General features: G+C 41.3%; 1 protein-coding gene across 4 annotated transcripts in view; it reads left to right on the forward strand.

Moving 5' to 3' along the window:
- Positions 1–22,885, forward strand: part of Tapt1 (transmembrane anterior posterior transformation 1) — a 63,656-nt gene that overhangs the window by 3,547 nt on the left and 37,224 nt on the right. For 2 of the 4 annotated variants that reach the window (XR_001872304.2, XM_029560517.1), the window contains exons 1-3: positions 1,113–1,176; positions 4,243–4,373; positions 14,991–15,109. Coding sequence is in view for 3 of the 4 variants with exons in the window: in XM_029560517.1 (XP_029416377.1) it covers positions 1,146–1,176; positions 4,243–4,373; positions 14,991–15,109 (281 nt within the window). In the remaining variant the exon portion in view is untranslated. Of the gene's footprint in view, positions 1–1,112; positions 1,177–4,242; positions 4,374–14,990; positions 15,110–22,885 lie in introns of those variants that run through there. The other 2 variants (XM_029560518.1, XM_017796553.2) reach the window with 2 other exon arrangements.

Genomic DNA, 22,885 nt, shown 5'->3' on the forward strand with positions numbered 1-22,885 from the left:
AGTGAGTTCCAGGACAGCTGGGGCTACAAGGAGACCCTGTCTCAAAAAGACAAAAAAAAAAAAAATATATAGAATCTAACTCGATGTTTAATACTGAAATTCTTATTTTAGAGACAGATTCCTCATACAATGCTGTTTTATATTTATAATATAGTTGAAATATTTTTGTTTAATATCATAAACTCTGTAGGAAACTACTCAGGCTATATCATTTGACAGATATATTTGTAGTATTACTTTTCAACCATAGAACCAAGATTTCAGAAATCACATTTATAAACATTAGATAATGACCAAACCATAACTGGGTAATGCTATAGAACTTGTGACAGGAAGTTCATGGCATGACATCATGACTTGTGGCTTTCATACAAATACTGTCAAGTGCCTCGGGTCTGTGTGGAAGGCAGGACGGAAACAGCTGTTACAGGACTCAGTTTTTTTCTCTGTGAAGTTGAGATCTGTGGCTTGACCAGGATCATGGGCCTGAAGGGTGGGCGAGCTGGTACTGGACCCTGCTTCTTGTTGGCCCCGTGTTTTTGTTGCGGACCATAACAAACAGTGATTCTGGTTAAAAAAAAATCGACCTCAGTAGTCACCAAGGTGGACACATGTTGAAGAGAGTTTTCCTAGCAAGCAAGGTGTAACCTCTAAGCCTTTTGGTTTGGTGTTGCTTTTTAAAATAGAAAGCTATTGTGTAATGACCCGTGTGTGTCTCTAACCCAGAAGACACATTCTGGTCTGCCTACCTTCTGTCCCTGAACTTTGTGGGGACAGGAGGTCTCCCCATGTCTGTACACGGGGCCCTTACTGGTGTGATGCAGGGCAGCTCTTCTCCAGGGTTAGATTTGGCCCTGCTGGGCTGTCCTCTATGATCACAATCACTGAAGCCTGTATGGAGTTGAGGCTCCATGCTTCCACATCCTGTGCTGAGCATGTGCTCTTGCACACTGACTGCCAGCTCAGACCAGTTGTCATCAGTTCCACTGTCTTGAGGGACTAGTGGTCTTTTCCTTTTCTACTTCTGATTTGAATATCATTGTTGTTTATTGAGCAGCTCCACTGACGTTGGATGCTTGGATTACTTCTATTTTTTGTATTCCTATAGATCATCTTTAAATAAAGTCACTGTTGAAGAAAATTGGATGGACAGTGCCAAAAGTTCTATCAGAACGAGTAGGTCATCTGCCAGCTAGTTTGACTGTTTACCTTTCATCATTTCCTCCATTCTGAGTATCAGTTCTGCCTTTTGCTGCCTGCCTCCTGATTGGGGTTGGGGTGGGCGGGTGGACCGACCAGAATTGACTGCTGCATCTTACAGCTTTGTGCTCGTTGGCTGTCCCCTTCCTCTCCCTTCCCTTGTCATCTTTAGCTTCTCTCTGTGTGATTTGTTCCCTTTCCACACTCCTGACTTTTCCTGACTTTATCCTCTTATCGAGCATTTGTTGAACATTTATCATGTTCTGGGCCCCAGAGAAGGTGAAAGAAAACCAGAAAGAAAAGGGGTGTAACTTCCTGCAGTAAAGCACAGGCCACAGGTGCTGTGGGAGTGTGTGGGAAAGGACAAGATCTTTCTGGGGGAAGTAGGGGGGTCGTCACAGAGAAGGCAGAGGCACATGAGCACCTTCACTCGGAGAACTGGAACGGAACTGGAAGGGAACTCTGAAGCCAAGGAAGAGTGTGAACTGGCATTGGGGAAATGAAAGTAATATGAATAATATAAGAGACCTTGCCAGAAGAAGGAAGGATTGGAAGCTTTTTCAGCAACCTGAGGGAGAGGATGAGGATCAGATTGAGGTGGAGTGTAGAAGTTCTGGTCTCTGAGGAAGAGTCAGTAAGACAAGAGTGGGTCATCGTCAGAACCCGCGTGGGGTGCCAGCAGTATAGCAGCTGTTCCGTGATGCCCTGACCTGAAGGTGGGACTCCAGGAGGGCCAAGGTAGCTGGGAAAATATTAGGATCCACTGTGCAAGTGATAAGCACTCTGTGTGATGTCTAGATGGAGCTGCCCAAGAGGCTGTCAGAAGTATGGCTCAGGAGTCAGAGCTGAAGATGTGGTATCTTTACAGTTCAGATATTTTTAGATTTAGACTGTCCAAGGAAAGTGTGTATAGGAAACAAGAAAAAGAAACGGCAGGGGTCTGGGGAGAGGTAGTTCAATTGATAAAGTGCTTGGAGAAACCAAGGTCAGTTCCCAGAACTCAGATGAAAGCAAACAGGTATGGTGGTACATGTTTGAATTCTCAAAACCAGGGAGACAAACACAGGTAGATCTCTGGCCAACCAGCTAGCCTAACTTACTTCTGAGAACCTAACTCAAAAAAAAGAGAAACAAAAAGGTGGTGGTACCCAAAGTTATCCTCGGGCCTCCACATACACAGTGCACATACATCAGCACACACATGCTCACACAAAAGAAAGGTAACTGGGGACATATTTAAGAAATGGGTTTTCAAGGATAGCTACCATTTCACTGAAACTCCCCATTTATTGGGCTATAGCTAGTAAGATACCTTGACCTGCAGGCACCTAAGGGTCAGGAAGAGAAGGAGGAAGAGCCAAAAGTCAGCTGTGGGGCAGGAGCGAACCACTGAGGGGAAAGCTGGGCTTCGGTGGCATGGGTCAGCTGCTGCTCAGACAGAGGTGGTGATGAAGTGTGTGTGTTCAAGATTCTGAGCTCAGTTAAAGCTGTGTAGCATGCCTTTGCTCTCTGAGTATTTCTTTTGTGAAACACTTCAAGAATTGACATAAGCACTAGCTATTTAGAACATTCTTTGTAATTGGAAAACTGATCTGAATGTGGGCATAGCTTTTAATCTTTCACTAGTATTAGCTCTTCTCGTGTGCCATACACCAGCCTTTGTTTTCTCTTTACATTTTGTTATTGTTTTAGAAAGTTGCTAGCCCAAAGTTTACTCTCTGTGGATTAGGTTACACTGTGGCCTTTTAAGTCTGAACATCTGTTGATACAAGCAATAATGTTTACACCTTGTGTCCATTTTACTTGTGTGACTTAACTGTAGTGTGCTGAGAGGAGAAGGTGGGAGGCCTGCCTGTCTGGGATGGTATGGGGAGATGGTGGCACTCTCCCCATGAAGGCCTGTCATCCACCATTTTAATTCCAGATAAGGCATCTCTTGGTGCCTCACTAACTCACCAAGTAGCATTATGAATCTGGTGTTTAGAAGTTGTATGCGTGTCCGCTTCTATGGACCATAAACCTCAAGCATGATGAGCAAGCCACTTGATGTCAAACTCCAGAGCTAAGGATCTGTTCCAGTGTGGTAAACTCTTCTGCACCCAGTGTTCAGACCGTCCACTAAGTCTGCTTCCCCTGAGGGTTTCTTGAGGCTGCTTGGACTGTCACCTCTTGCCCACCCTTCAGTACTGCATTCAGTAGAAAGACCACAAGGTTAGCTTAGAGTCAAAAGGGCTTGAAGCCTTTCATTTCCTGAGTTCTGGAAGAGAATTTGGCCTCCTGTAGAAGGAGAAGTGTTGGCATAGTAAGGGGTGTGGAGAGGTTGTTTTGATGGGGTTGGGGAAAGAGCTGGGGCAGGGCATCGCCACCTTAGCATCCTACCTCAGTTCCCCTGTAGCCGAGGAGAATGCATTCACCTCCTTTGGCCTTGTTTTCCTTTACTAAATGGGGTATCTGTTGGTGAATTTGCGTCAGAGGAACAAATGACATGGACAAATGGAATGGCCCTAGCAAAGGAAGGCTGTGCTTTGTGTAGCTAGTGACTAGCTCCTCTTGGAGAGCAGCGCCACCACTGACCAGCTTCTGCAGGATCTCTGGGGCTGGCCCGAGGCTGGGGCCATTGACTGGCATCTGAGTGACTGCCCTAGAACAGTCTGGAGATGAAAACAGTGCCTTCGAGGGGTCTGGGCTGCCTCGGCTGCCTGACTCTCTGCTCAATGGAGTCTGCCTAGTTGCTCTTTTTTTTCCTGTGTCTGTCGTCCCGTCCCATGTCAAGTGAGGCCAAGGACTGTGTTCTTGAAAGATGCTTTTCTGATTCTTCTGGCTCTTCGTAACTATCCCTTCCATATTGAATATCTGCAACATGGAACAGCAATTTCTCCAGCAATATTTGCTAGTCATTTGAGTGTAGTTTCTTGTAGGTACAGGCGTATAGATTGCTTCGTTCTTTTTTTGTTATGTGTGTATTACCTGTGGCCCCAGCTAGCCTGTGGGTTCCTTGATAAACAGTCCTTTTTGTTGTGTGTCACTTTCTTTTCCCTATAGAACTCTCATTGTTGCGGTTCCTCAGTGCTGAGCTAACAAGAGGCTACTTCCTTGAACATAATGAGGCCAAATACACAGAGCGGAGAGAGAGAGTGTACACCTGCTTGCGAATACCCAGAGAACTGGAAAAGGTACTATTTGTTTTTCATTTCCAGACATCATTTGAAAGTGTGAGTAAGTAAATGTGTTTGGGGATATAGGAATTCTTTTGTGGACAACAGCTTATAAAAGTTACATTTTTAGTATAGGGATGGCATATTGATGAATCTATCCAAATCTTAACTTTGCTACATACTAAACCGTATTTGCGTCACCTCTAAGGGAATTACTGCCCACCACTGTACTCTCAAATGTCCCTTCATTATGTTTTTCTAGAATAGCAGGGATCTTTCCATTTGGCATGGCAACTTACTCAATTCCAGGCTTTTGTAAGGTTTCTGTTTCTTAGAATATCTGTATTTGAAGACATAAGTGACAGGATCTTCAAAAAAAAAGATGATTTGTTTAACCCTTGTCACAGAAAATATCACATTAAGGATAAACATAGAAAAACAACACTGGGTCTTCCCATATTTCACCCCCTTGCCTGTCAGTCTCTCCAGGTCAATCAGAGGATAAGAAAGCTCTTTTTCCTCTGGGCACTGCTGGAGTTAGTGAGTCCTGAGAGATTCTAAACCTTGTTACAAGAAAGATGTATGAGATAATTCGGCTTCGCTGTATGGAAACATGAACTTTTATAGTAACATGTAGCTTGTACCAGTCTGGCTGTTTTCCTCAGAATCACACTTCCTATTCAGTGGCTCTGGGAAGCTCCCTTGGCTTGCTCTGTTTGTGAGCTGTGAAGCAAGAGGTGTGGCAGGCCGTGGGAAGCAGCCACCCAGCTGGTTTGGCTGATGTTCTTTTTATTCTGATAATCCACACATTGGGAAAAAGCAAGTGCCAGATTGTGGGGTGCCACTTGCGAGGTTTGAGGGAGTCCTGTACTTGGGTGAGATTTGGTGAGGTAAGCCTTCAGAGTGGCGAGAGCGAGGACCGAGGTTTTGCAGCTTCTGCTGAGGGTCAGTCCATGTGCATGCTTACTTAGTGCATTGCTGCCTTTCTAGGGAGGACGAGGGTCCCATGGAGGAGCCTGAGGGACTGATGGAGGAGGAGGAGGTGAACACTGAGAGGCTGGCTCTGCAGTACTCCTCCCTCAGCACTACAGCAGTTGCATTTTATGTTTAGGGATTTAGCTAAGATTGTGTCTAGGGCTGGAGGCAAGGTGAGACAGGTGTTTCTTATGAGAAGAAAATAAAAGTTGAAACCAATTCTTATGTTTGAAAACATTTTTAGGCTGCTTTTTAAGTCTCACTTTTTTCTTCCAGTGATAAGCCATGGCCTGGAAGTGTTAGGACACAGTGCAGAGGCAGGTAAAGGGATGATCTGCTAGGGCCTCAGTTTGTCGGGGACAAGGCCAGCACATTTAGCCTGTACCCACTTGGCCTCAACCCTTCACGTTGGGAAAGTTTCTCTCCCAGTAAGCAGTCCTGGATGCCATTTTTCTCCATAGAGGGATTTGGCTGCACCGATAGCCGGACTTCAAGAATGCAACCAGAGTCTGCCTCACAATGGGGCTGTGTATGCCTGACCCCTTTGTTAACCATTATGTGACAGTGGCAACATCCACTAATTCTGTTCTTCATCAGAGGCAGGTCCAGTGTACATATCCATTCTCTTTCATAGCAACATTGATGGCAAGCGGCATGACTATTTCATGTTGTTCCTTGAGCATAAACTGCCTCCTAGGGAAAACGCCCACAGGTCTTGAAGGATAAGCAAGTGCTCTTAAACTAGGCCCACACTGCAGGGTCAAGTAATGTATATGATAAATGGCCATCAGGATTTGCTTTTTCTTTAAAAGAAGAAATCAACAGCATCAGAGCATTGCCTGTACCATGGGTCAGTGTTATTTAGGAACCTTTGTGTTAATTTCTATGATGACTAAATGTATAATATCCAAAGAGCTAAGTTAACTCTGCCCTCATTTCCCAGTTATTTTGCTTTTCATGAGAGGGACTTCCATGAAAGAACATGTACTTCTATGTAGGAAAGTTTGATTTAGTTCCTTAAAGAATACTTCAGCTTTAGGCCGGGCATGGTGGCACTTGCCTTTAATCCCGGCACTTGGGAGGCCAAGGCAGGTGGATCTCGATGAGTTCAAGTCCAGCCTGGTCTACATTGTGAGTTCCAGGCCGGCTGGGGCTACAGGGAGACTCTGTCTCAAAAAGTCTGTCTCAAAAAGAGTACTTCAGCTTTATAGCTTACAAGGGCAAAAGGATGTTGGATTTTTCATTTGAGAACAAGTTCTCCTTGACCTCCAAGATCAAGTGAGATGTAGAAGAAAGCAGAGTTAGGTGTAAGCTTAATACTGGTCTTGAAGTTCTCACCTAACAGCATAAACTTCTTAGTCCTGTATGTTATACAAGTAGGGTCTTTAAGCTTGACAGCCTACCTAAGCCCTCAGGTTAATCTAAATTATTTTACTGCCTTCCTTTTAGTTAACATTATCTATGCCAATGTATAATACCTTCTGGGTTTTTTTCTTGTTTTCTTGGTAAATTCTATCATAATTGTCACCTAACACTATCTAGAAGAGAGTGAAAATTAGAGGGCACTTTTTTCTTTCTGCAGAAGCTGCAGGTACTACAAAACATGTGGCTGTTTCTACTTAAGGTCAAAGGAAAGAAAAAATCAACTCATTATCTCTTACTAAGCTTGTTTACTAATGTGGAACAAAATAATCACAGACCTTTATGTGCTGTTGCTGCTGGGTTAACAACTGTACAGTGATGCTTCGTAAAGACAAGCGATCTGCCTTTGAAATGGTGCTGCCAACCTCTCATTAACACCTTTTAACCAGATTCTTCTGCTGTAAGACATAAAATGTTGGAGCATTCCATTGGCTTGCTAGAAGGGAGCTCATTTCTTTTTTCCACCAACACCGCCTAGTCCCCTCCCAGTATTTGTGCTCTTATCTGAGATAAGATCTGCCCTGACTGCATTGTGGTCCTCTTGGGGAGCTTTATTTTCTCTCCCATAAAACCAAGGCCATTGAACCACAGTTTCTCTGCATTCTGAGGTGAGATGCCAGGGAGTGCAGGGCCTGAGTAATGAATTCTAGAGCCAAGCTGTGCTGCTGGCTTTAAATCTGAGCCCCACAACTTTTAGCTGTGAGTCTTGAGTAATTCTATTAGCTTCCTCACCATAGGTGAACACTGTAGACTGTGTTTTAAAATCTTTACTAGCCCTTCACTTCAGCATCTTGTAGGGAGCACTTACACACCTACCTAACCTGCCCTGGATCAGGGGAGTTCTTCAACCCGATTCATTGCAGAGCTTTAAGGGTATAGTGGGAGATGCTTGGGAGAAACCTGGTCTCCCAAGACTCCCCTGGGTCTTGTCTTTAGCTCACTTTAACTTCAAGTCTTTCTACTTTGCTTGCTGTTAAACATGACTTTGCACATAGTTGACACCCTAGAGTCCAGCCCCAGTGAGATGCAGCTGGAGACGAGGCTACGACAAGACAATACTGTTAAAGTCCTATGTCTTCTGCTCTCCTGTGTGGTGAATCCCTGTGCTGACTTCCAAACAGAGCTCACTTCCCACCTACCTGCTGATGGAGATAGGTGCTAGGATATGCTCTACATTTTGACTTCACAGAAATGATTTACTGTGCATCAAATAAACAATTATCTCTTGTCCAAGGGCTAATTTTGTCATCTCTGCATCCAAATCTGCAATCAATATTTAGGAAATGCACACCATAGTATTTTCTAAAATTCTCTGATCTGTAAATACTCAGTTAAGCAGATAAACATCACTTATTTATTGATTTGTTCTGTTTTATCTACTTATAGTATGTTCCAGGCAACATGGAAGTACATAGATAAACATAAAACTCAGATTATACCGTGGTGGGAAATAATAGGTAATTTAATTGTTATAGAAGATACAGAGTGGGAAGCGCATTTAAGTAGTATGAATAAAATGCTACAAGAATTTCAAGAAGGAAAAGTTCACTTAGAAGGTAAGCCTGCAGAAGAGGAACAGGCAGAGCTTATGAAGGAAATGAGAGGCAAAGCAGGAAAAGATAGAGGTAGATTTTGTACACACATCATAGGGCATGTGGGCACATGCCACATAGTGTGGGTGAGTGTGTTGGAAAGACTCAGACATGGGCATTTTTAGATAGCAAGGAGCTGGTAGGACTGAAAGATGGGCTGATTCAGGTTTTGATGAATGGTCAGGCTAAATAGTTCAGGACCCAGGCCTTGGAAGGTATATTCCTTAGGAGTCCTTCTAGCTCTGTGTAACAGAAAACTTAGCTAACAGAGGCTTGATCAGGTGGAAGACACTCTCTCGTTCTCTTGCTCTTCTGAGCAGAGGTCGCAGTTGTCCCAGCATGTTAACAGCCCGTGGATCCCAGCCTCTTTGTCTCTCTAGTGTGCCATTCTTGGTCAGTTAGATTTTGATTCTCCAGCTTGTTGATTTTTGACAGAAACATGACAACTCTATAGTACTACCTTTTGACCGCCCTTCATAGAGAATTAAAGCTTTCTCAGGACTCATTCAATACTTCTACTTCTGTCTTGTTCACCAGACTGAGCTACCTAGCCATCGCCACTCTAAGGGAGACGAAGACAGAGAATGTTAGGTTTTAACCATAGAGGAGAGGGTTAAGAGCAGTTCTTGAGTCAGCCACCGAGCTCTGCTTCTGAAAAACTAGCGCAGCCATCCTTGCTGTGGAAATAAGCGAGGCGAGCTCAGAAACCTTCCGTATGGTGCGTGGTCCTTCTGCAAAGCAAAATCTTCAGTTGATTTATTTACTTCTTATGTCATTTATTCTTTGTGTTAAACAGGTCAGATGCAGGTTATAACAATAGTTATTGTTGTAAAGCTTTTACCAAGATTACTTCTTGTTTATGAACCTTGCCTATCATAAAAAGTCAAACTAAAATGAAAGTGTATTTTTGCCTCATAATTCCATGGTTTTGGAAGTCCTTTACTTCATTGTTAACATAGTTTATACATTATACTTTTTTAATACACTTTTATAAAAATTAAGTTCAACTGCTTAGTTTTAAGTGGAACTACTTTTTAAAAAAGAATCTTAATCATTACCTGTTTAAACAGATTATATGACTCTTAGGGATTAAACACAGGGCATTGTGACGGTAGGCAAATACCCTACCGCTGAGCCGTATCCCCACTTCTTTTTTGTTTTTCTTTGAAACCAGATCCCACTAAATTGCCTAGACTGGCCTAGAATTTACCACATAGCCTAGGGTGGCCTCAAACTTGAGAGTCTCCTGCCTCTCGGAAATCTAGCAATTTTTATGAGCTGTAAATTTATCAGGTTGAAGGTATAATATGTGTGTATACATATATATATTTACATGTGTTATTTTGACTCTGACAAACAAATATAGAATTTAGTTGGCTCACACTTTTAGAGGTTTCAGTGCATAGTCATTGGCTCTGTTGCTTGTGTCAGGCTGTTCATCTTATGGTAGACAGGAAGTAAAGAAAGAAAGGAACCCAGAACAGGATACAGTCCCCAAGGACAAATCTTCAGTAACCTACCTACCTCCTCCAGCTAGGCTGTACCTCTTTAAGTTTCTGGAGTCTCCCAAAATAGTACCAGATGGGAACCAAATGGTCGACTCATGAGCCTGTGAGAAAAATTTCACATTCAAACCACACTCCTGGGTATGGAGTTTTGTTATGACCAGTGTTGACTACCACTAAAAGGAAGACAGGTTACCAGCACACAAGAATCCTGTGGCTCCAGCATCGGCAGCCGTCTCATCTCTAGTCTGTAGTAGCCAAGGGGCCTGACCAAGGCACTGAGTCTCCTTTGGGCTTTAGTTTCTTCATCTAACATTAGAAGGTTGACAGGGTCATTTCAAGAGACCTGATAGTCTTGTGACCCTTTAATGAGTTTGCCTCTGAGGAAGAGAGGAAACGGACACAAATGGGAAAATTCCAAGACCGAGAAATTTTAGATGTCTACTGGGAAAACTTAATTCTGGCTGTTTTGAGGGGTAGGTAAGGTTAACATTTAAGCAGAATAACTCAAAAGTTTTATTTCATCATGATGAACTTAGTTATGACATGTGGCACTTTGTTGTTGTCAGTGGAAGACGTGAATTAAATGTAGTTGTAGCTATTTTCACCTTATTTCAGTCAAACAGCTCTGGATTTCATTTTGACACTGATGGGCTACTTACTCAGACCCAAGTTTGTGGCAGTGACCGCTTGGCTATCCTCTCAGATTCTAATTTCGTGAAAACATGTTTAGAGAATTGCCTTTTTTACCTTGTATTGCTGTGATAAAAACACTGACTAAAACCAACTTGGGGAGGAGAGAGTTTATTTGGCTTACAAGCACAGTCCACCATCAAGGGAAGCCACAGCAGGAACTGGGGGCAGGAACCTGAAGCACAGATCACGCAGGAACGCTGCTTACTGGCTTGTTTCTGAAGCCAGTGCTCATCCTGCTTTGTTATACAACACACGACCACCTGCTCAGGGGTGGCACTGCCCACAGTGGGCTGGGCCCTCATGCATCACTCAACAAGCAAGAAAATGTTCCACAGACAGCCATAGACCAGTCCAGTGGAGGAAATTCCCCAACGGAGGGTCCCTCTTCCCAGGTGTGTCTAATTGACAACTAAAGCTATCCCGCACAAGCACAAGAATCCTCCTAAATCCATCTTGTGGTTCAGCCATTGTCTGTGCTGCACCTTTGCTCAGGTCTTTGCCCTTAGCGCTACTTGGAACTAGGAAGGTTCGTACAGATTGTCTCGGGACTTCAGCAGCTCTGGCTAATGTTCTTCCCCTTCTCTCTAGAGTGTGTTACCCCCTGCTTGAGGCAATGATGGCAGCACCATAGCCACCCGCAGCCGTGAGGCTCATCATGGTGGGAGAGCAACCTAGGAGTCCCGACCTCCATAGCCTCATGTTGCATTGGGTGCCTACACCTGCAGCGGCTGTGAAGGCCTCTGGTCTTTGGGTGACTTCTACCCTACTACGGGGAGCTTCTCTGCCCTGTCTGTCCCATTCAGAGTACCAACTAGTAGTCCTGTCACGTGGGTTGTTAAGAATATTAAGCAGGTTAGCATGAGTTAGGTACCTAGGATATAGTGATATTCAACACTGGATCAAGATCATTTATCATACATAATCATTTTACAAATTAAAGTCTTCAATTAATTTTCCTCTCATGAAATGTCTAGTATTAAATGCACTAGATAAAGATTGTGATCATTGTGAAACCATTGGTAAAGGTTCCTTTTTCTGTGGTGACAGATGTGCATAAAAACTTGCCTGTCACAGAGGAACCTGATCCAGCAGTCCCTATTGGCTGTCCCTAGAGCATAGACTTCTTAGGGACGTGAATTGTTGAGTTCATGTGCATAAAAAATGATTCACCTTAGGAATGTCTTTGAATGTGCAGTAATTAATTTTAAAGTCAATCATTTGTAGATTTTCTTATTGATAGTTCATTCTCCTTGATATTGTTCTAATAGATCCCACATGTGGGATTGTTGCAAACTGCTGGAGCATTAGGGTAAGAAGTTGAGCTCCTTAACTATTAATGTGGGATTTTTTTTTTATCTCTTATGCAACTGCATTCACATCTTACAGCTCACATTGTTCTTCCCTTTGGAATTCTGGTCCTCTTTACTCTGCCTGGAAAAATCTAGTGTGCATCTTGTTTCCTCTGTGGGAAGTGTTCCTGAAGCTTCTCCCTCTCCTGTTCCCCCTGGTGCATATGCCCAGTGTCCCCACCACTTCCCAACATACACACTACAAAACCTGATCTTTCTGAGAATGTCCGAAGCACACGGCTTACGACTCACTACTTTACTCAATCACTGTATCATTTGCCTCCAGCTCACAATATTAAAATCTCCTCGGGGAACATCTTTCCTTAGCACCTCTTATCCTCAGGCGTAGGACCAGGACTTTATAAAAAGGGGCATTTGGGACAAGAAAAGGAAGCGCTTTTCTAAGCCTCCTGTTTGGAAAGCCGGCACTCCAGATGGTAATTCCTTGCTGTACTGGTGGTATTTGGTGGCCATGGTGGAGAAGGTAGTACTCAGAATCTCAGAGGAGGATTTGCATACTTTGAAGAACTACATTCTGAAATCATTATTTAGTCTTTCATTTTAGCCATAGCATTTTACTTATTTTGAAATTTCAAATGATATTAAGGGAGGGTGCCAAAGATTTTTTCTTTTTTACTGTTTTATGTTATGTGTATGAGTGTATTGCCTGGATGTATTAAGTGCGTTCATATTGTGCCATGCCTGTGGAGGTCAGAAGAGGCCATCGGATCCCCTGGAACTGGAGTAGGACAGTTGTCAGCTGCCATGTGGGTGCTGGGAATTGAACTCCGGTCCTCTGCAAGGGGGCCAAAGATTTTTGTCAAAAAGGAAACTCAACTTTTTAAAGAAAAATCTTTTCCCATGGACAGAAGCTGGCATTTTTATTTATTCCTTTTGAAGCAATTATTTTTTGAATGACTAAAAGCAATATTAGTAGTTTCAGTGTAAATGTGTAAGAGCAAGCTGTAGAAATTTTCACAAGCTCATGTGTATTGACCTGCAATGTTACAGAAGCATTCCTATTTTATAATATTCTCAACATTGAAGATCTAATGTTAAGGGCTTATATGAAATCTTTTTTCAGTGTAAATAGACTAGAAATTCGGTGGTGAGTTTGAACATAGAAAATGCTTCAGTTTTCTGCAGCCTAACACCCTGGTCCTGCCTCTTCTGCTCAGTGTCACTGAAGAGTTGTGCCTGCTGCCTTGCTGTCTGTGAGAGTAGAGGTGAGGGGGACTAGTCCATGCACACAGGCAGAGGCTTCAATGTGCCTACCCAATGAGGTCCCCCGGAGGCAGAGACCAGTGAACATTTCTGTCCTTTGACTGTTTTCACTCGCAGGAATTGCAGAATCTACCTCACTAATTAAGCCTGTGATTTTTTTTGAAGTAATTTTTTTTAAATACACATTTTAATAAATTCCCCCACCTCAGGCCCATCTTTTCTGCCCAGTCCACTTTCTCTCTGTGGCACATGCACATCTCCTTGGAAATTATTTAAGGGAGATTTCTAAATCTCCCCAGGGTGGGAGATTTCTGTTCCCTGCACACCCAGGTCTGCCCTGGCAGCTGTTAGCCCTGCACTGACATATAGGCCAGTGTTTCCTGTGCTGACAGTTACAAGCTTCCTGAGGGCAGGAGCCACACCTGCTTTCTGCTGTCTGCGTGTCACTTGTCCACAGTGACAGCTCACAGATGTTGTCTGAAGGAATACTGTTTATCCCAGCAAAAGCTCATGAGGACAGGTGCATGCTCTTCTTCTGGTGTCTTCTGTTCTTGTGCACACACCAAGAATCTTCTTGTAGCTATAGATAGGAAAGGTTTCTGGAAGACCGGAGATCTGAAATAAGAACCACTGCTCAGTCTGCAGTACTCTCTGTGTAAACGCGAAAACAGATGCAAAATGGGCACAACACACCAACAGTTATGTCAGGAAAGGTGTTTAAAGCTGTAGACTATACCACATAGCTCTGGTTAACATTGTGCTTCCGTTGTCGTTCATGGGTCTGCATCATTGGAGAAAGCTATTAGAGTCTGTATATGCAGATTAAGAAATCTTACATATATGGGCAATATGTTTCTTAGGCATTCTTGTCAAGAATTAATGAAATTTTTACTTTTTAAAATATGTATACTTTAATTTGCTAAGACTACCATAGCAAGTCTCACAGAATGGACAGCTGAAGGTAGAAATGCAGCAGGTGGAAGCCGGGGGTGGCAACAGAGTTGCTTCTGCAGACTCTGGTCATTCCTCTGGGTGTCTGTGTTTCAGTCCCCTCTCTTATAACTACAGTGTTGGATTAGGACCATCTTAATAGCTTCCTTTTAACTTAAATCACCCCCTTTTAAGATCTTATCTCTAGAACTTTAGCATATGGGTTTGGTTGGGAGCTCTATTTAGCCTGTATGAATTTTGCTAATCCATGCAGGTAGGACAGTTTATTAACTAAAGGTACATGAAGTGTTATGATGAGGGCATATTTATATATATTATAGTTGAGATAGATATATATGTATATGTATTATCATACCATATTTTGTGTCAAGCATGCATGAGTCACCATTGTTTGAGATGCAGTTTGACAGCCTTGATGTGGTTACTTCAAGCCATTAGAAGACTCTACCCTCTTCCTAGGAAGTAGTCCTACTAAATTTAATGGGTAAAAATAGAAAATATAAGTCCACAAGAAAGAGGGGAGAAGTTAAAAAAATAGTAATTAGCCCTGCAGTTAATAAGAACAAGGCCTTCCAAGCATGGCAGTTGTCGGTGCACATGAGATTTTATTAAATTCTCTGATAAATAGAAAACAGAAGAATATAGTTAAAAGTTAAAGTTTGAGGAAGTACCAGAAAGTCATATCAGCTGAGTCACAGCCATTGTCAAGGGCAACTTGTCTTTTGAGTAATTGACTTCTGTAGATGATAAACCAAAGACTCAGTGCCAAGGGACTAACATCAAAACATCGTTCTTAGTGGGCATTTAATATGTCATTCCCTAAGTCAGTAAGGAGGAATTAGTTTTTCATAAAGCTTAGAAACTCTGAATGTTTATTTAAAGACCCCTTCATGCTTTTTGCTTCTTTCCTTTCCCCTGCAGCTCATGTTTTTTGGAATCTTCCTGTGCCTCGACGCCTTTCTCTATGTGTTCACCCTGCTTCCCTTGAGAGTTTTCCTGGCACTGTTCAGGCTCCTCACTCTTCCTTGCTATGGCTTATGGTAAGTTTAAGATCATTGCTATTCGCAATGTCTAGTAAGCATTTTCAATGCTTTTACAGCTTGTAAATTGTTACGATAAGGCTGATTCATACAGCTTGGTGTTTAATGCAGAAGTTCTTTATCTTTTTAATATATTATATGGTATTATGCATTTTATATGCTCTCTTTTCCAAAATGGTTTTGAGCTAAAACTTTGCTTTAGCCAGTAACATGGCATTGATTTGAAAGGCGGTATGACCGAGTAGTAAGGGCACAGGACTGAGATTCAGACTGAGCACATTCCCAACCTGCCTATACCTGGAGTACTGGGTCTCCTAGGCTCCATCTTTTATGGTTGTGAGCCTGAGCCTTTAACTGCTGCGCCAGCTCTCCAACCCCCTAGGCTCCATCTTTGAATGGTCCAAGTTCGAGGATGGGGAGTGGGAGGCAGATGACATTAGAATCTCCTAAGGAGCCTTACTGCAGGATTCCTCCTCCAGTTCTTTTGAAAATCGGTGTTAGTAGCCTGTGAAACCAGTTACAGACTGCTGATTGGTGACAGTGTGGAACTGTAGTGCCATCATTCTGATGGGAAGGATCAGACGGCCCACCCAACATCAGTCAGCTACTGGGTTGTGGTAAGCTTGTTTCCCCATCTGTTAAAAGGGGATATTGAGAGCTCAGTACTGTTACTCCAGAGACCGTGAGATATAAAAGGTATGCCCAACATAGTTATGCCTTATCCACAGTACCCCACAACAAATATCACTTTCTTCCACTTCTCTTTCAAAACAATGCAGTGAAAATGTTAAGCATGTGTGGCGCTCACTGCACTCTTGTTCTTATGGTGGGCAGGAAGCTAGGATTTCAGAGTTTGCTCTTTGGTGCGGTTAATCAGCATGCTTCCACTGTGTAGTTACCTTCATAATGATACTGTTTAGCTTTAGCATAGTTGTCTGAGTTACATTTCTAACATGTCATAGCTTTGTAAATTCAAAAAAAATCAAAAATTCTTTTCATTTTGAAGAAGTTTAAAACTGCTGAAATGGACAAGAATTTGTGAAACTGCATTTAATTATAGTGAATGTTCACTGTAACATAAAACTTGTAACTATAATTGTAACTATGGAAATTGAGTTAAAAAATAATCCATGTACAAAATTACAAAATTGTAAATTGTTAAAAAGACTAAAGTCACAATCTCTTTTGAAGTAGAAAATGAGCATATACTCAGCAATAATCCATACAGTCCCCCTAAGTGAGCTTTAATCAGTACTGAGAAGGAGGAATTCCTCCAGTGTAAACAGAAATGATGCAATGATCATGTCGTGAAGAGAGTAAAAAATAATCCTAGTGAGATTGCAAGAAATAGAGTAGCTGTGAGAGTTCAGCATGTCTTGTTCTGTTGTCTTCTACCTTCTATGCCTTTCCCATCCTCCAGAATAGGGATTATATCATGTATTTATTAATCACAAGTTAACCAGATGGGAAGATCTTTCTAGGAATTCAAATATCAGCTTTGAAATATGTCACGTATACCCTTTCTACTTTGAGGAGCATTTTTCAGAAGGACTTTTTTCTTTTTGAGATAGAGTCTCCCTGTAGGCCCAGCTGGCCCAGAACTTGCTATGGAGACCAGGTTGGCCGCCATCTCACAGATCTGCCTGCCTCTGCCTCCCAAATGCTGGGATTATTCAGTAAACCTTTCTAAAGGCCCCTGTCCCATGGAACCTGAACACTAACGTAACATAGCCTCACCTCATGCTTGTTTCTTTATTCAGAGATGAGTAAGATCATGACTTTTTTTTTTTTTTTACTTTTTCAGAAGACACACCCCCCCGCACGCAAAAAAAAATATATATATATATATCAGTAAATCATTACCAAATATAAATCTTTATGTGTGGTTGCACAAAGAGGATAGATACAGGGAGATTAGATCAATCAGATGTAAAGACCTGGCATAAAATAACTACTGCCCTGTAGGGATTTTCACATCTACTTCATGAGTTAGATCTCTTCTTAGTTATTCTTTGATCAGCAGTGCTCACAAGTTCCTCTTTGACCCATGGTGTGTTCTGTTCTCTGTTGGCATTCTGAGATGCATTCAAAGGCTTACAACCTAAAGCCTCCTCCTTCTGTATTAGCTCCTTCCTTGGGTGTGGTCAGCACACAGGTGTCACAGGCTGTCTGGTAGTGGTCTGTGGGGTAAGGGGTCATCTTAAATGACCTGTCTTCTTCTGGCATCTAATTTTGTGTTGCACTACAGGTTTTTGCTGTGTTTTTCTGTCACTTGGGGAAGCAGGACATCTAAACATTTAGAATAAATAATCTTTCATTACTGAATATTAAGTGGTATTGCAGAAAATAGGAAGTCTTAAATCCTCCATTCCAATTTGCTTTCTTGTAAATCATTGATGCTTCCTATATCCAACTGTTTTATAATGTTTTAGGATTCTTTTTAGAACATAAAGATGATAGCTTTTTTAATACTCTTTGATCTAAATTAACTTCAGTCACATTTGAAAGTTTATTTCCATGGTTTTATAGCTAAAAGGACACTAAGGGGCAGCCTGTTATTTACTACTATTAAGACTACTCGGCAATTTAGATTAATTGAAAAGATACATTCCATGCTATCGCTAATATTTATGGCATGAAACATGAAATGCATTTAAAATTATGTATCAGAATGCTCTGCATGAGGGAGGCCAGGCTACAGGAGTGGGAAAATACTGCTTTAATGTCTGAGTGCTTTCAGTATGCTATGTCGAAATTAAGTAATTTCTGCTCAGTTCATGAGCTACAGTTTATTTTCTGTGAACGGTGAAAACAGTATCTCTGGCCATTATTTTTAAAAACATGGAATTTAAAATCTATGATAGTGTGAAAATTGATATGAGAGCTATGTCAATGTCAAGTTCAGGACCTTTCAAGTATTTTAGGACTATTCAAATACATTTATTTTTACAAAATTATTTAGAAATAGCCTGATCCGGCCATCTCACAGCTTTCCTCCCATGGGTCTCTACTGCTGTTGTAGATTGTTTGGTTTTTCTTGCCTATAGCAATATCATGTTCCATCTTTTCCAGCAAAAAGTGCTCTTTCCTTCAGTCTGAGTGTTTTTCCAAAGGGATAAGAAGAAATTAGGAACCAGAAAAGAAGTGATGTGTACTTTTTTCCCAATGTTTGTTTTTCTCTTTATTTTAATCTTCTGTCCATAAACAATGCATTACCTTCCTGGTCCCTTAGTTCATTGCATTTTTTTCTAAAATGAGAGGGAAAATGTGTTTGCCAATTAAATGCTGACTTGAAAACAGTAACTATGGCACTGTCTGAACATCTCATCAGTAATAGGGCGATGGCATTGCCTTCTTTCATGTTTGAGATGCATGCTTTTTCCTCTACTTGTAGGGTTCTATGGTGCAGCATCTGTGAGAGACAGCTTAAGCAGATAGCTGCTTCCTGCACCCAGATTTTCTGCTTTGAGCCTATTCCTAGAGCTTCTGCAACCTTGACATGGCTTTTAGTTTTGGTTTGAGGTTTGGGTTCTTTTGATTAATAACTGAATCCAAAATGTTACCTTTCAAGGACAAGAACCAGGAATGTTTTGGAGCCTCTGCTGTAACTTAGGCTTCATCTTGAATACCAGCCAGCAGGCCATTTTGCCAACTTGCAACCTGCTAAATTCTGTTACCTTGCCTCTGGGATGGGGTGCATTGCTTGCAAAGGATTCACCACTTCTGTAAAAAGCTTGTATCACTCCTCTGTGACCTCAGAAATACTTGCCATCTGTTTCTGATGAATTAATTAGCAGTCTTGAAATCTCCCTACCCCCAATGATTAATAGGAAGAAAAGAGAAAGACAGATGCATCTAGATTCATTAAAAGCATATTTATTCATATGTTTCTACATTTTCCTAGACAAAGGAGTATCATTTTAGAGAAAATGTTTGAGAACCTTCTTAAGTTAGGATGTTTTCAACAATCAAGGACATAGAAAGCAGAAGTAAGTTATATTCATTCTATGAGTTGTCTAGGTTTCCAGGAAGAAGTGTTTTACTTCTGAGAAAAACAGAGGTGCTAATGAGATATCAAACATCATCTTTCCAAATTTCCTTGTGGAATAAGTTAAAAATAGCCAATCATGTGGGTAATTTAACTATCATTGTTGCGAACACTCTTTCTTCCCAAATTTTCTACTATGCTTTAGAATTCTGTCACACTTAAATGTTAAATGAGATTACAGAGAAGCATAGTAAAATCTGGAACCAAGAACCAATAGCCGTTATTAAAGAAAACATTACTAAAACATTTTAGACAGTGCTGAGTGAGTTGATTATATTTAGATAATAAATGCTAGAGTAATTTTTTCTTTTGCTATTAGAGTAAATAAAATAAGTACCAGCAAGTTTTCTGATCCCTTGCCTTTGCTTTAGACAGAGCTCTTACGGGAGGCCCCATTGACTTTTACTCCTTGTATTAGAGAGAAGAATATCTTTTTCTTTTGAGACTTGACTCCATAGGAAGTTCTTACTCCACAGAAGAACTATGAATTTCACATTCTTTAGCTTCTTAATTTATTGGCTTTCCTCCATGTGCCTTACCTCTTTCAAGATGGCTCTGCCCAAATTAGCTTCATGTATACATTAAAGATAGGTTTTTCTCTTTCCGTACAAAATTAAGCCCTTCATTCTGGCCTGAGTGACTAATGCCACCACAAAAGTATATAGGGAGAGCTCTTAGTATCTTTCCTGGGGAAACAAGTATGTCTGTTATTTCCTCTCACCAGGGCTGATCCGTATGGTGGAGAGCAGTATATTGTTGCTTAGAAAACTTTCATAACATCAGGTGTTGTTGTCCCGTGTTCCTCACCGTGACGCTCTAAGTAGCGTAGCAACGTTACAACCTTCTCTCTTTCTTTCTCTCTTGTAAATCAGACCGAAGGGAGGAGCACTTTCACTTCCTTTATAGGATGGAATGTGGTGCACAGGGACTCCTTGTGGTGAGTAGACCCTGATTTTTCCTTCTATACTCTCAGCCAAATGGACATCAGTACACACAAGTACTGCTTATACTCCGAAAGCAGAAGTCTAGGCAGATGTAACTGTTTGAAGATGGAAGCATACTGGAAGTGGGATCCCCCTGTCCTTCACTAGTGTCCTCACTTTACTCTTAAAGCTTGCCCATGTTTATTCATGAAGGCTGTAACTACAGTTTTACCCAACATGAAAATCACCTACTAAGTAATCTTAATTACTTAATTACTTGTGGGTCTTACGACATGGCAGCAGATATTTCAGGCCATACCACAGTGGTCAGCTGAGCTTGCTTGCTTCCATATTAGCACCTTTTATTTTGCATTATTCCAAATATAAATATAGCTTTATAAAGCTGGTACTTCCATAATATACGATGAAACTTTTAAGATACAAGGAAAGATTTTAGTCATTCAACATAAGCACTAAGTAGTTATTTTTCTATGTGTCAGTCAAACCTAAAATTGAAAATGTTCAGTTTCCCAGTTAAGGAAAACATCTTGATCTTAGTCCTTTATTCCAATTAACTTTAAAAATTATAAAGGGACTTCTCTTTTAAAAATGTAAATCATATTAAATATTTTACTTTTTATTTCAGCAGTACTTAAATTTCATCTTCTCTCTTCCAATGTACATATGTTACAGTGGAGTAACTCACGCTGATTCCCTGGCATATTTCCTCAGTGACTTGAAATTAAGTCTGCAGGGACTCTCCCCTTGCTGCATTTGCCTCTTCCCTCCTGATCTTTCTGTACACTACCAGTGCATTGTTGACGAGGGGAAAGCCTACTCGGGATCATCTTTCTCTGCTGCATCATTCTGTTTCCATAAACCTAGGAGCACTTTGAAGCAGTTTGGAGATGCTTTAAACAGTAGATTGTGTGATCTGAAGTTGCCGCTTGCAGTACCCAGCAGAGGCACAGTGGGCACATTTGTGAGCACAGAAGGTTAAATTTGGGGACATAGAGAATTACTTTTTGTACAGGCAGTTTAGCTTGAATTTTTAAAGTTCTATCCTTTTTTAATCTTAAATTATGCAGAATATCTTATTTAGTCTTGTCCTGCTGTAACACATAATCAAACCACCTAATCTAAACTAAATTAGATAAATGCATTTTTCCATTTTGTCCATGTGCTAAGGATTTTCAGCATTTGCAAAAGGAATTGTAACTACCTTTTAACAGCCATTTAGAGCTCAGGACCTCAGCTGAAGGGTTACCCAGGAGCCAACTCTAAGATGACTGGTAGCAGTGTAGATAAGCTCCTCGGGGCGTTTGTGATGCTTACTGACAGTCATCCAGACATATCCCGGCAGAGGAGGAACAAACACTGTGATTGGTTCAAGTTGTTTTAATTAGGTAAACTGATTTGCCAGGTTAGGTTTTAGAGAGGTTGTGATGCATACAGATAACCTTAATAAGGTGCTGCTTGAGGAAGTTTTTTTGCAACTTTCCTTTTTCATTAACAGACATGTGAAAACAGACTTTCTTGTTAAGGGTCTGAAAGAAAGATTATTTTGTATTTGAATAATAATCCTTAATTTTGAAAATCCATAATCTCTGTAGTAGCCAGTTAAAATGTTAGCAATGCAGGATTTCGCCTGAGAAGCAGTACAGAGAGTGGGGCAGCCAAGGGCATCTGTTTTAACCTTATTTATGTATTTTAGAAACAAAGAACAAAATAGGTATATTTGTTTCATAACACAGTAAGTTTTGCAAATGGTAAAGAATATAGTATTACATTTTACTGACAGAAAGCAGTAAGAAGTTGATTCCTGTGAGTTTATTAGTTCAGTTTTTTAAAATCTTGAGACTTGATGGTTGTAGAGTCTGGCCTAGACTGTCATGGTTCTGATCCCTGTGTCACCATAGGGTGACTCACTCACCATACACCTGCAGGCATGCGCTCAGCAGCCCCAGCTTCGTCTGCAGAACTGGGATGCTGAAGATATATCTGTGAACTCTAAAATGAGTGCATGCAGCTTCCTAGAGTCAGTGCCTGCCACGTGGCAACCAAACATAACATGAGCGTTTTCTATAACAGCCTGGTTTAATCCTTGGTAAGGCAGACCTAAGTCAAAGTTGCTTACTATGGGTTATTATATTTTGACATACCATCTTGGTTCAAACATCATGGTGATATGTCATCTTGGTGTATCCAGTGTTTGGTAGCCCCTTTTTATCAATGACTTCTTTTTAACGTGCTCTTCCCTTGTAGAAAACCATATTGTTCCTTTGTTCTGAATATGGTTACCGTGAAATGCAATTGTACATACACCAAGAGTCCTTTATTACTTTGAGATCATGTAACTGAGCAGATAGATGCTCATCTAGTACAAAAACAGCATAGTTTTCTTCTCCAGTGGTTTTCAAAAATCATTTGGGGAACAATGGAATTGAATTAATACTATCCCACTTTTATATTCTTTTTTAGTACTTTTTAAATTTATTCTCTGATAATTTTATACATATGTACAATGTATCTTGATCATATCTACCTCAGCATCCCCCTCCCACTCTCCCCAAACCCCAACAATATGTGCCCCGCCCACTTTCATGTCTTTTTAAAAAACAACCCACTGAGTCCAATTAATGTTGCCCTCTGTCAGTAGCCACATACCCAAAGAAAATGGCCCCCACACACACCAGCAGCAGCTGTCAGTTGTCAGTGACTCCTCAGCTAGGAGTGGAGCAGCATGAGCCTCTCCCCTGTGCATTAGGCTGGATTATTGATTGGTTCGATCCTGTGTAGGGCTTG

Source organism: Nannospalax galili, unplaced genomic scaffold, assembly GCF_000622305.1.
Source record: "Nannospalax galili isolate Female #2095 unplaced genomic scaffold, S.galili_v1.0 scaffold271, whole genome shotgun sequence".
NCBI lineage: Eukaryota > Metazoa > Chordata > Mammalia > Rodentia > Spalacidae > Nannospalax > Nannospalax galili.